The sequence below is a fragment of the Camelus dromedarius genome, chromosome 3 (genome assembly GCF_036321535.1).
Source record: "Camelus dromedarius isolate mCamDro1 chromosome 3, mCamDro1.pat, whole genome shotgun sequence".
NCBI lineage: Eukaryota > Metazoa > Chordata > Mammalia > Artiodactyla > Camelidae > Camelus > Camelus dromedarius.
In genome coordinates this window covers 118,982,181-118,996,215 of record NC_087438.1, presented here as the reverse complement: position 1 = coordinate 118,996,215, position 14,035 = coordinate 118,982,181, and the positions used below count along the sequence as shown (strand labels likewise).

Genomic DNA, 14,035 nt, shown 5'->3' with positions numbered 1-14,035 from the left:
TTATGGTATGTGAATTATATCTCCATAAAGCTGTTACTCTTGAAGCTGAGCCCACATATGGAGCAACTGGCCCAGCACTGACTGCAGCATCTTGAGGGGGAGTGACCCACCCACCCACCACAAAGGAAAGGATCACCTGACCCAGTGTTGGAGGGGTGCAATCTTCTTGCTGACAGACACTGTGAGCAGCACAGACAAGGGGGCCAACAGAGCAAGGTGAGTTCGTGAAACAGGGCGAAGACACAAAGGCCTCTCAATAAAACCATTAAGAGCACACAGTCTCTAGGAGAACACATCTTTATTTTTAAAATCTTTTTATATCTGTTTTATTCCTATTACATTTTTAATCTTTATTTTTAAACAGTCCTATATGTTTACAATTCTCATTTCATTTATATTCTCTTGGTTTTGATCTGTTATTTATTAGTCACAGGTTTCAAATATTGTATTTTGAATTTTCTCTTCTTTTTATTAAGATTCTTAAAAGATATCTCAACTCGATTGCTATTCTGCTTCAACTTGCTCTTCTATTATTGATTATACACTCTTTTCAAACCTTCTTTTCCTCCATTCTTTTAAAATTCTCTCTCTCTCTCTTTTAAGTTTTATTCCCACATAGGCTTTAGATAGATAAATAAATAAACTCCTTTAAGGACCACAATAGATAACTGATACTCCAAAAGCCACAGGGCCAGAGAGATATGAGCAGAATGAAGAAGCAGAGGAAGTCCTGCCAATTAAAATAGCAAGAGAAATCCCCTCAAAGAACGATCAATAAAATAGACATTGATGGCCTACTAGATCAAGATTTCAAAAAAGAAGTGATCAAATTACTGAAGGAACTAAAAGAGATAGTCTTTAGAGACATAAAATATATCAAAAACAAAATAGAAGCTATAAAGAAGAGCCAAGTAGAATTGGTAAATTCATTGGCTGAAATGAGATCTGACCTAAAGGCTGTACAAAGCAGGCTAGATAATGCAGCAGAACGAATAAGTGACCTAGAAGACAGGACAACAGAAAGCACCCAATCAGAACAGCTGAGAGAAAAACAAATATAAAACAATGAAAACAATATGAGGAACCTATGGGATAATATAAAGCATGCCAATCTATGCATAATAGGGGTACCAGAAGGGGAAGAAAGAACAAAGGGGATGGAAAAGGTAATTAAAGAAATCATGACTGAAAACTTCCCAAACTTAAAGAAGGAATCAGACACCCAAGCACAGGAGGATCAGAGGGTCCCAAACAGGAAGAGCCCAAAGAGAAACACGCCAAGATATATCATAAATCAAGATGGCCAGACTGAAGTATAAAGAAATGTTCCTAAAGGCAGCAAGAGAAAAACAAAGAGTGAGTTACAAGAGAAGGCTCTCAGCTGATTTCTCTACAGAAACACTACAGGCCAGAAGGGAGTGGCAAGATATATTCAAAGTCCTGAATGAAAAAAAAAGATGCAGCCTAGGATACTTGCTCCAGCAAGGCTATCCTTTAGAATAGAAGGAGAGATAAAGAATTTCACAGAGAAGCAAATACTAAAAGAATTTAGCAACACTAAACCCATGCTAAAAGAAATATTGAAAGGTCTACTCTAAATAGAAAAGAAGCAGGATGCTACAGAAATGAGAATTCATGACTGTGAGAGTATTTTTCCTTTCTTCTTTTTTTTTTTTTTAAATCTTGTTCTCAGTAGGATGGGTTTGAGATTACATTAATATCTGTTTAGTACACACAGTTACAGTAATTGGTTAACAGACTTACAAAAAAGTGTAATCACAAGCCAAAAACTTACAAGTGAGTCACAAAAACTAAATACAATACAAAGGAAAATTACCATACCACAAAAGGAAGAAGAAAGGAACCAAGAAGAAATACCAAATCAACTGGAAACATAAGTTGAAAATAGCAATAAACTCTCATCTATCATTAATTACTGTAAATGTTAATGGTCTAAATGCTCCAGTCAAAAGACATAGTAGCAGACTGGATAATAAAGCAAGAACCTTCAATACACTGCATACAAGAGACACACTTTAGGGAGAAGGACACATATAGATTGAGAGTGAATGGACGGAAAAGGATATTCCATGCAAATGGAAATGCCATAAAAGCAGGTGTAGCAGTATTGATTTCAGACAAAATAGACTTTAAAACAAGGGCCATAAAGAAAGATAAATAAAGACATTTTATAATGATTAAAGGATCAATACAAGATGAAGATATTACAATCATTAATATATATGCACCCAACATGAGCACCTAAGTACATTAAACAACTACTAACAGAGATAAAGGGGGAAATTGATGGGAATACAATCATTGTCAGAAATTTTAACACCACATTAACATCACTAGACAGATCTTCCAGACAGAAAATAAAAAAGGCAACAGAGAAATTAAATGATACAAGAGAATAATTGGATTTAGTGGATATTTTCAGAGCATTACAATCCTCCATAATAGAATACATATTCTTTTCAAATGTGTGTGGAACACTTTCTAGGATTGATCATGTACTTAGTCACAAAAGAAGCCTCAACAATTTTAAGAAGATAGAAATTATCTCAAGCATCTTTACTGACCACAATGCCATTGAAACTAGAAATCAACTTCAGAGAAACAAAGGAGAAAGAAAGGAAAGCATTGAGATTAAACAACATGCTATTAGAAAACAAATGGGTCGATGATGTAATCAAAGTTGAAATTAAAGAATACCTTGAGACAAATGAAAATGAAAACACAACCACACAAAACATACGGTACACAGCAAAAGCAGTACTAAGAGGAAAGTTTAGGGTAATGCAGGCCTTCCTCAAAAAAGAAGAACAATACCAAATAAACAATCTAACCCACCAGCTGAAAGAACTAGAAACAGAAGAGCAAAAACACACAAAAGTCAGCAGAAGGAAGGAAATAATAAAGATCATGGAGGAAATAAATAAAATAAAGATTAAAAAAATAGAGAAAATAATCAATCAAACCAAAAGCTAGTTTTTTGAAAGAGTAAATAAAATCGACAAACCTCTGGCCAAACTCACAAAGAAGAAGAAAGAGAGAGCACAAATTTGCAAAATAAGAAAGGAAAATGGAGAAATTACAACAAATAACATAGAAATACAGAATATCATATGAGAATATCATGAAAAACTACATGGAAAAGTGGATAACCTAGAGGAGATGGACAAGTTTCTGGAAACATACAGTCCACTAAGACTGAATCAAGAAGAAACTATCCACTTGAACAAATGGATCACTAGGAATGAAATTGAATTAACAATAAAAAACTTCCCTACAAATAAAAGTCCAGGACTGGACAGCTTCACCAGGGAGTTCTACCACACATACAAAGAAGAACTCATACCAGTCCTTCTCAAACTCTTCCAGAAGATTGAAAAGAAGGAATATTCCCAAACTCATTCTATGAAGCCACCATTACCCTGATACCAAAACCAGGCAAAGACACCACCAAAAAAGAGAATTACAGACCAATATCACTGATGAACACAGATGAAAAAATCCTTACCAAAATACTAGTAAATAAAATCCAACAGCACATAAAAAAATAATACATCATGCTCAAGTGGGGTTCATCTCAGGGACACAAGGGTGGTTCAACATATGAAAATCAATCAATGTAATACTTCACATCAACAAGAGAAAGGACAAAAACCACATGATCATCTCAATAGATGCAGAAAACTTTTGATAAAATTCAACACCCATTTATGATAAAAATTCTCACCAAAGTGGGTATTGAGGGAACATATCTCAACATCATAAAAGCTATATATGACAAACCTACAGCCAGCATAGCACTCAACGGTGAAAACCTCAAAAGATTCCCACTAAAATCTGGGACAAGTCAAAGATGCCCACTATCACCACTCCTATTCAACATAGACTTGGAAGTCCTGGCCACAGCAATCAGGCAAGTAACAGAAGTAAAAGGGGTCTAAATTGGAAAAGAAGAGGTAAAAGTGTCACTATATGCAGATGACATGACAATATATATAGAAAACCCTAAAAGGTCCACACAAAAACTACCAGAGCTGATCGAAGAATATAGCAAAGTAGCAGGTTACAAGATTAATGTTCAAAAATCAGTTGCATTTCTTTACACAAATGATGAATCAACAGAAAAAGAAAGTAAAGAAACAATCCCCTTTAAAATAGCACCCAAAGTAATAAAATATCTAGGAATAAATCTAACCACAGACGTGACAGAATTATACACAGAAAACTATAAAGCATTGGTGAAGGAAATTAAAGAAGACTTTAAAAAATGGAAAGGTATCCCATGCTCTTTGATTGCAAGAAGCAATATTGTTAAAATGGTCACACTGCCCAAGGCAATCTACAGATTTAATGCAATCCCTACCAAATTAACCTGGACATATTCCATAGAACTAGAACAAATCACAATAAAATTTATATGGAACCATCAAAGACATAGAATTTCCAGGGCATTACTGAAGAAAAAAAGAAAGAGGCTGGAAGAGTAACTCTCCCAGACTTGAGACAATACTATAGACTTACAGTCGTCAAGACAGCATGGTATTAGTACAAAAACAGACATATAGCCAAATGGAACAGAATAGAGAGCCCAGAAATGAACCCAAATATTAAGGTCATCTAATCTTCAACAAAGGAGGCAAGAATATACAATGGAATAAAGACAGTCTCTTCAGCAAGATAAACATAAGACAAGATACAATAAAATTCCTAGGAGAAAATACAGGCAAAATATCTGACATACATCTCAGAAATCTTCCCCTAGGGAAGTCTACCCAAGCAATAGAAATAAAAGCAAGAATAAACAAATGGGACCTAATGAAACTTACAAGCTTCTGCACAGCAAAGGACACCTTAAGTAAAACAAAAAGACAACCTACAGAATGGGAGAACATTTTTGCAAATGAAACTAACAAAGGCTTGATCTCCAGAATATATAAGCAGCTCATATGACTTACTGAGAAACAACCAAATAACCCAATCCAAACATGGGCAGAAGACCAAAACAAGCAATTCTCCAAGGAAGATATACAAATGATCAATGGGCACATGAAAAATGCTCAATATCACTAATTATCAGAGAAATGCAAATCAAAAGTACAATGAGGTATCACCTCAAACCAGTCAGAATGGCCATCATTCAAAAATCCACAAATGACATATGCTAGAGAGGCTGTGGACAAAGGGAAACCTCCGACACTTCTGGTGGGAATGCAGTTTGGTGCAGCCACTGTGGAATAGGTATTGAGTTTCCTCAAAAGACTAGGAATAGAATTGCCATATGACACAGGAATCCCACTCCTGTGCATATATCCTGAAGGAACCCTACTTCAGGATGACAGCTGCACCCCAATATACATAGCAGCACTATTTACAATAGCCAAGACATGGAGATAGCCTAAATGTCCATCAACGGATGACTGGCTAAAGAAGTGGTATATTTATACAATGGAAAACTACTCGGCTATAAAAACTGACAATATAGGGCCATTTGCAGCAACGTGGATGCTCCTGGAGAATGTCATTCTAAGTTAAGTAAGCACCGTAACAAGGAATAAAGAGAAGTTACCTCTAAGTACAGTTATTTTGATTAAAATATACATACAGAAAGCAAGTCACCCCCACGACTGCTGCCAGGAGGAGCATCTGAATGTAATAGCCTAGCCCAAGCAAAGTAGATTCCGACCTTCTCTCCGTAGAATTTCCTGCAGAAAGACAGAAGGTAGTTTCAGAAGAAACACATATTCACTCTGTAGCTTCATCCTCATGTTAATTTCTTTTTTCTTTGTTTTTTGGTAGGGCATAATTAGGTTTATTTATTTGCTTTTTAAATGGAGGCATTGGGGATTGAACCCAGTACCTCATGCATGCTAGGCATTCACTCTACCACTGAGTTATACCCTCCTTCCATCATACTAATTTCTGATTCTAAATCAAGGGGGCTTTAAGTTTAAACCTCTGACTCAATTCACACTTAAAACATATGCGTTTTCACAGCAGCCCCCAAATTCTACCGTGAAATAAGAAGTATTTTACGTATCATAGAAATACAGATCACTGGTTCACCTGCTGAAGAGAGATAAATGAGAACAGAGCAAAGGAGGGGACGAGGCCGACTCCGGAGCAGATGCAGGGGATCATCACCACTCACTGGACAGTCTGGCACATTCAACAAATCCCACCAAAGATCATTCTTAACAGGCTTGACACAAGTGGACTTCAACTACTGGCTCAGTCATCTGCGTCTGCCTTATCTCGGGAACTTCCCTGGAGCAAATGCAACGTAAACCACAGATAATAAGGAAATGGCTGATAATGATAACAACTGGGAGTGCAATGTCTCTCTGACAAAATATTTATAAAACTCATGTGGGAATGGGAGAGGGCAGGAGGGATGTGGCTGAGTAAGGAACTGCCCTGTATTCTTTGTATCTAGCACGTCGGCTGTTCCTAGGTTTCAAAAACCCTTCAATGTTACTCAGTTAATCTGGAGTAGACGGAACAGGCCAGGGAGGCAAGATTAGAAGAAAGGAGGCAGGGCACGAAGCGGTGCCAGGCTGGTCCTGAAAGGGAGACAGACACAGACAGGCAGACACAGAGGGCTTAGGGATGAGGCGGAACAATGAGGCGGCGGCTCAGGTGTGTTTCCTGCTGCTGCTACTTCCCTCAGCTGGAGCACTGCTGACGCGGCAGTGCTGGGTAAAACCTGTGACTTTCCTCAGCTCTGAGTTCTCTCGGAAGCTTCCGGCTCAGTCTGGAGCTGAGATGAGCTCCGAGGGCCTAGCCTAGGGGGGACTCAGCTCTGAGAACAGCCTGGAGTCCTGAGAAACTTCACGCAGGAACCCCTAGGGCTGGACCAGCGCTCACAGGGCTGCTGTGAGCCCAGCTCCATCGTCAGAGACCTGGGCGTGGACCATTCCATGGGGAAAATGGCTGAGCCCGATGCCAAATCAGATAGGAGGGACAAAGTGTGTTCATTCTCATGTGACTGGTCTTTGTGGCCTGGCTCACAGATGGCAGGCTCAGGATGGTGTCTGGCAGAGAAAACCCTGGCAATGGGTTTGAGATGTCTTGGACTCTTTCTTGTTAAGCTTTTTGTAATACATTCTTATCAACTGTCCATCCTGAAAATGCCACATTCAAAACTGAAAGAATGTTAGAAGTTGCTTGCTCCAACTGGCCAATGGTAAACACACCCTGCTACAGTTAGAGAGCTGGTCAGGCAGCCTCTGCCTGCATATTTACAATGACGGAGAGTTCATTACTTCCAAAGGTTACATGTCGGCAAGAATGTCAGAAAGAATTTTTGAACCTTAAACAGATGTCTGCCCCCTAGTCCTTGCTGAAAGGCTAGAAATAATGAGGATCCCTTCAAATGTAGTTTTGTCTGATTGTTATCTCTCTCTGTCAAAAACACCCCAATTCTTAACATCAATTTTTCAAAATTCAGCTTTGATTTCTTTTTATCAAACTTATACCATACATTCATTAAAGAGTCAAACAGTTCTCGAACACCGATTGTAAAAAGGAGCAGTTCCCAACAACCACCCCATTTCCTGGTCAGAAGCAACAATGTTCAGCTCCTACTGCTGACTCTTGGAATAAAAACTCCCTATTTCTGACTAATATCCTTGTAACACAGCCTACTGGCTTTTTCAGCTTTATGTATCACCTATTTAACTTTCTATTTTGGAAAATGAATATTAAGCTCTCTTTCAAACCACATCTCCTCTACACACCCAAACCTTCATTCTTCCAACCTTTTGATACAAATACATTATAATTTTGATCAGCTCAGTATCCTTGCTTTACATTATTAGGACTCTGTACAGACTGTTCACAGCTGTAGCAAGTTGTCTGCTAGGCTTACTTTTTTATTCCCTACTTTGTTTTTCCTGGAGTTAATAATTGTCTTGGTGGTTCATAGCTTAGATTTCTCTGCGCTTAACAATTCAACCCCATACCTTCTCCTAATGAATAACTTTCTCAATACTTTCCAATTCATTGTCTACAAATTTCATCTCCTTGAATAAATCTCTTCAGATCTCCTTCAACCTGGATTAACGACATGCTAGTCTTGTCACAGAGCTCAAGGGGCCACTAGTGGGAAGCAACAAGGGAATACATGGACCAGGAGAAGGGAACAGATCAACATAATTTCCTTCACAAAACATACGTAAAATAGTGGGAAAATTGTTTTCTTTACAAACACAAACACACACACCAACCCCAAAATCCCATAAAGAATGATTAAATAGCCATCAAACCCATTGCCCTGCCATCAAATTCTGTATAACATAAAACAAAAATAACAGAAGGAATATATCATATAAATATGAATCTCAAGGGGGATGGGGTACACTCAGTGGCAGAGTGTGTGCTCAGCAAGCATAAGGTCCTAGATTCAATCTTCAGTACCTCCATTAGAAAAAAACATTAGAAACAATAGAAAAATGTATCAACTTTAAATATTTACAAATATATAAACTTCCTCTTTTAAAACTGTTCTACAGGATAATCCGGGTTAATGAGAAAGTGCCTCTTCATGACTGTGATCCTGCTGATAATTGTGGGAGGAAATTAGAGTATGACCACATGAAATAAAATCCCTTATGAAATAATGATCCCGGGTGACAATCATTATTGGCTGCTGTCATCACAAAAAAGAGAGTCAACTGGACATTATGTACCTTATGACAGGAGTACAAAACTTCATATAACAAATATTCTTGCACAAATTTGAACCTCGTTCAGATCAAGCTTTTAGGGGAGGATCAAATCACTTAGCTAAAGTCAATACATAGGATGGAGAAATAAGTCTAACCACAGGGGAGAATGAAATCAACCAAACAGGAAATAGAGAAATCCCTCAGCAATTTCAAGGAAAATGAGAAACAGGAAAATTATAGATTAGAACCCACTTGAGAGATATGCTAGCTGCAATGTGTGAACTTAGTCTGGATCCTGATTTCAACCCCAAAACTGCTTAAAAGTGTATTTTTGTGACAATCAGGGAATTATTTTGTAACCCTAAAAAAAATGAATATTCCAATTGTATTTGAAAGAGACCTTGTCATTTCACTAATGAAAGGTTAAGCTACGTAGGATTGCCTTCAAAATGATCCCGAAGTGGGGGAGGGGAAGAGGTGGAGATGAAAGTTGCAACAACAGTGACTCTGAGTTGATAATTCTGGAGATGGGTGACTGATACAGACAGGCTGGCTGTGCTGTTCTCTCTACTTCTGTACGTGTTTGAATCTTTCCATAAAATGTGAAACAAACAAAAAGACTTCAGTGATTTAAAACCCTCACTTGGAAGGTTAAGAGGTTTGCCCAAGTAGGTGGGCATCTGAATGGGGCACTGAGATTAGGAAGATCAGGCACCTGGCTCCAGGCCGACCTGGGGCTACCTTGACCCTTCTCTTCTCCTCACCATCCACAGCCAGCCCATAACTGCATCCTGTCAGCTCCACTCCCCAAACGCATTCTCCCTGGCTCCCACCATCTCTCATCTGGCCCACTCCAAGAGCCTCCGACCAGGCCTCCCTGCTTCCTGGGTCCCTGCAATTCATTCTCCACATTATCTTTGCAAATTGTGAGAGAAAATTACCTTAGTGCTTAAACTATCATGACTGCTTCTCACTGCACTTAGAGTCTACACTACTTTCCGTGCTCCTGATGCCCTTCTAAACCTCGCGTCTCATCACTCTCACCAGCGTTGGCTCCAGTATCTCCTCAAACCTGCTGAGCACATTTGTGCCTCGGGGCAATGGACAAGCTGCCTCTATTCCTGGGGTGACTTATCCCAGATCCTCAAAGACCAGCCTCCTTATCACCATCTCAGCTCACATGTAACCTTCTCAAAGATAGCTTTCTTGACTCCATTTCCCCCAAGTCTCCCATCTCAACACTGTATTATTTCCTTCATTTCAATCTGAAATTGTTTCCTTATTAGCCCGATTATTTTTGTTTGCTCAGTTGTCCTTGGCCTCCCTCCTCCCAGCAGCCTTGCACAAACAGCATAAGCTCCCGGGGAGCAGCCGGCGCTGATGCTCTGAGAATACACATGCTGAGCGCGACATTACAGTCACGTGGTGTAGTGAAACGGTGTCGAACAGCAGATAGAGCTAAGCAGTGAGAATACTTCTCTTATTTTATAATTTAAGTGAAACCTAACATTTACTCCTGTTTAATGAAGAATTTGGTAGGTCTTTGTTCCCAGTTCCTGGACGGCAACCCCTAAAGCCTTGAAATTTCCCAAGATAGGAGTGTCTTTACTATTCATGGTGGACCCTTGGATGGCTTGTGTTCATGAGATAACTCAGGATGGGGACTGGCCAGCCAGAGACACCAACCATGTGATTAGAGGAGTGGGGCTTTGAGCTTTGTGACAAGTGACTGACCATCAGGAGAGGTAGGGGCTCAAATGTTAGGGCTTTGACTTACAGTTAGTGTTTGGGGTAGCCATGTCAGTAGTGACCCAATAAATCATGTCTTTGTAATAAAGTCTCCAGTAAAAACTTGGGGCAACAAAGCTCAGAGCTCCTGTGAGCTTCCTGGTTGGTAACACTCTTGGAGGACTGTCACACTCAGAAGCCATGAGGGCAACCCTGAGCCCTTCCCACTGGAGTGCCCTCCACAACAGCTCACCTGATGAGATCTAAGGGCTGCTTCTTGTCTATGCTTCGAGGAGGAGCACATTCCCTGTACAGAAGGCCCTGTTCGCTGGGGCAGCTGAGGTCCTCTGATGGAGGCTGAAGTTGCACTGGGAAGCAGAAGCAAACAGGTGAGCGTCACTGTCACCACGTGTTCACATGTTCTGCTAATAAAATGTGGTGCTAACACTTTGTGGTCATTTGTAAATAAGGGGCCCTCCTTTGCCAGAAGGGATGGAGGTACCATATAATTTTTCATAATTCTCACCGAGGATTAATACTAACCCCTTGAGGGTCATTTGCAAACGTGGCTGGAAAGGAACACTTGGATGTTACAGTCCTGGGACCACCGTGGGTACCTGGTGAGGGCCTTGCAGATGCTTAATGTCCTACAACCGGGCCAGTCTTCCACAGCAAAAAAAACTACGCCACCCAAGTGCCCAAACTGCTTCAGTGGAGGCAGCAGCCCCCTCCTTGGACACCCAGAGGAACCTGGACTCTGGCTGTTTAGGGGCAGGGTCAATTCTAAAACCCAGGCTTTTTTGTCCCCACAATTCAGTAGTTATTCGGTGACAGCACATGGAATATAAACAATAAAGAAACTTGACATGATGTTATATATTTAGCTTACTCAAGAAACAAAATTTAAATCCAGTCATTCTCCTTCCCACCTGATCTACTTTCCTTTCTCCTGTACTAGAACCAGATTATTACCCACCCAGCCTTAGCATGGGTCCTGACTCCACTTACCTCCCTCCCAAACACCACATGAGATGATTCCTCAGCCTGGATGTGGAACCAGCAATTACAACAGGCTTTAGTGGAAAAGAAATGGTTGTGTGCAGATGCCAACTAAACACTGTAGAATCCTGGTGTCCCACATTAGTAATCATGACAGCTGTTTGCAAGTGTCCCCAAAGTTCATTTCAGACTCTCACTGCTAATTTTGCTGGGATATAAATATGAAACATGTGGACTGCTGGGCTGGACTGCTATGCTGAGTCTCTGATCCAGGAAGCTCAGTGTCTGCTCCCTGCAACCAGCTCCCTGTTCTGTTCATGCATGTGCATCAAGCAGCTGTTTAGTGTCCATTTTAGTATCTTAGACAGTGCATTTCAGTATGGTCTTCATCCACAAATACGTGTACCACACAGTAGTAATGATCAATCTCAGTCTTTGCTTTCTTTTGTCTTAGAGAGTCAGATAAACGGATAGCAAGGTAACAAAATCATAGAGCGCTATAATATAGTATTTCCTTTATTTCAATGACAGGATTTATTTAAAGAGCTTAGATATAACATCTTTGCATTTATGGCATCATTTAGCGTCTGAAGCTCTTACATTTTACAAACTTCATTTCATGCGAGATGTTGTCAGTTAGAGAAGTGCTTCTGAATTTGAGGGGTTGCTGTCATCTCAGATGGAGTCCCTAAAAAATGTCAAAACTCTGCAGTATTGTCATCATGACAAGAACTCAGACAGATGAAATTTGGAAAGCCCTGTGATTTACTAGTGCACAGACAGAAAATGGTATTTCAGAGGGAAAAAGCCTGAATTACAGAAAATGATAAATGAAATGGTCTAACATGCATTTCCCTTACAAAGAACTAATACTTCTTTGGTTGATAATAACATCTGTCAGTAATTATGAAAAGAGCTGGCAAATGCATAGTACTTACTATTAGCCAGGGCTGTTCTAAAATTCAAGCAGATTCATTAATCCCCATAGCATCTCTACGAGGTGGGTACTATTATTATCCCCATTTTATTGATGAGGAACTTGATAAACACAGAGGCTAAATGACTTTTACAAGGTAGACAGCGAGAAACCAGCACAAGTGTTCCAGCCTGAGTCTATGCTCTTGGCCACTTCTACCTTTTTTTTTTTTTTTTTTTTGGTGGCAGGGAGATAATAAGGTAATTCTGGTGGGGAGGTAATTAGGGTTATTTGTCTATTTTAGAGGAGGTGTTGGGGGCTGAACCCAGGACTTTATGCGTGCTAAGCATGCGCCCCATCACTTGAGCTGTACCCTCACCTCTCGAGTCTATGCTCTTAGATGCTAATCCACACTGCCCCACATGGTAACTCTGGGGGAACTACAGTTCATTCATTCACCCACTTGTTAAACTCAGCCTTCCTGGTGCCTGGGATTCAGCAGTGAACAAGACAACATGGTTCCTGCCCTAAATGGGCTTGTCGACTCCTGACATATTATCTTCATTTTACCCAGGAAGTAACAAGGTCAAGAAGACTCACCTTTTCCTGTTAACACCGGAGGATACATGAAGTGCTTTATTTCATTTCTGCCATTTGACTTACACCATGGGAAGGGAAAGCTGCCTTGCAGATCCCGGAGCTCACAAGCCAGTTAATCCTGAATTTTTTTTTAAAACTGTCCCTTACTTGATACTTGATCTGAGAAAGGATGAAGTAAACCTAAATAGATTCTAAGAAATCGTGTGGTTTATACAGGGTAAATAACCAGCCACTGTTTATTATCCTAACAGGAATCTGTAGGCATATTTCTTTTCTTTCTCTTTTTTCATTTTTATGGGCAGCTTTTAAAAACCAAACCAAACCAACAAAACCAAATCACTTATAATTCAACAGCAGGTTCTAAATCACCCCCAAGACAGCAGCTAAACTCGGTTTAGACTTACAGTGAGGCTCCTGGTGGTTGGATTGATGAATGTATCTCTATCCTGAATATAAAAGTCGTTCACGCAGCTCTTCTCAAATAGGGCAATGAAAAACTCTTGTTCCGGTTGTTGATACTTTCATCCACTTGGAGGACTTTCATAAAACAGCTGAAGGTATCAAAGGCTGAGGACACGGTTTTCAGATGATTGGGATTCAGAGGCAATTTTATGTACAGTATCTCAGCGTATGTACAGAGCACCTCTCACAGGGTGTGTACATTTGCAAATACAAGCTTGTCATCCAAAACCTATATTGGGAGAATGAAAACAAAAACCAGGAAACTATTTTCACATTTTTAGTACACAGATTTTTCTTACATTGCTGGTAGTTAAAGCACTTGTGCAAACACACACAGATATGACACTGGTAAAAGTGAAGATATAATGAAAATAGATTTGCAAACCATCATACATTTTTGCCTTAAAGTTAATTTCTTTGTTGAAATTACTGAAAAGTTATTTAAAATCCTTACAATTCATTCATAAAATAACCAATGTTTTAGATGAAGAAAAGTAAACTTGTTAACTTTTAGTCCAAATTAGTAACTAAAAATAGAAACACGAAAAAATTCTTTGCAGGGGCATTGTAATGACAATTTTTTAAATTTCTTAAACCTAGGACTATTTACATATCTGTTCAATATAATGTTAAACAGCCATTAAAA

General features: G+C 39.5%; 1 protein-coding gene across 1 annotated transcript in view; it reads right to left on the bottom strand.

Annotated features, from left to right (window-relative positions):
• The window catches only part of LOC135321036 (anoctamin-6-like), a 49,106-nt gene extending 36,552 nt beyond the window's left edge, over positions 1–12,554 (bottom strand). Inside the window, exons 1-3 of the mRNA XM_064484597.1 lie at positions 12,012–12,554; positions 10,666–10,780; positions 5,621–5,720 (exon numbers count right to left, since the gene is read on the bottom strand). Of these exons, the coding sequence (XP_064340667.1) occupies positions 5,621–5,720; positions 10,666–10,780; positions 12,012–12,027 (231 nt within the window). The 5' untranslated portion in view covers positions 12,028–12,554. The remainder of the gene's footprint in view (positions 1–5,620; positions 5,721–10,665; positions 10,781–12,011) is intronic.
• Positions 12,555–14,035: the final 1,481 nt, after the last annotated feature.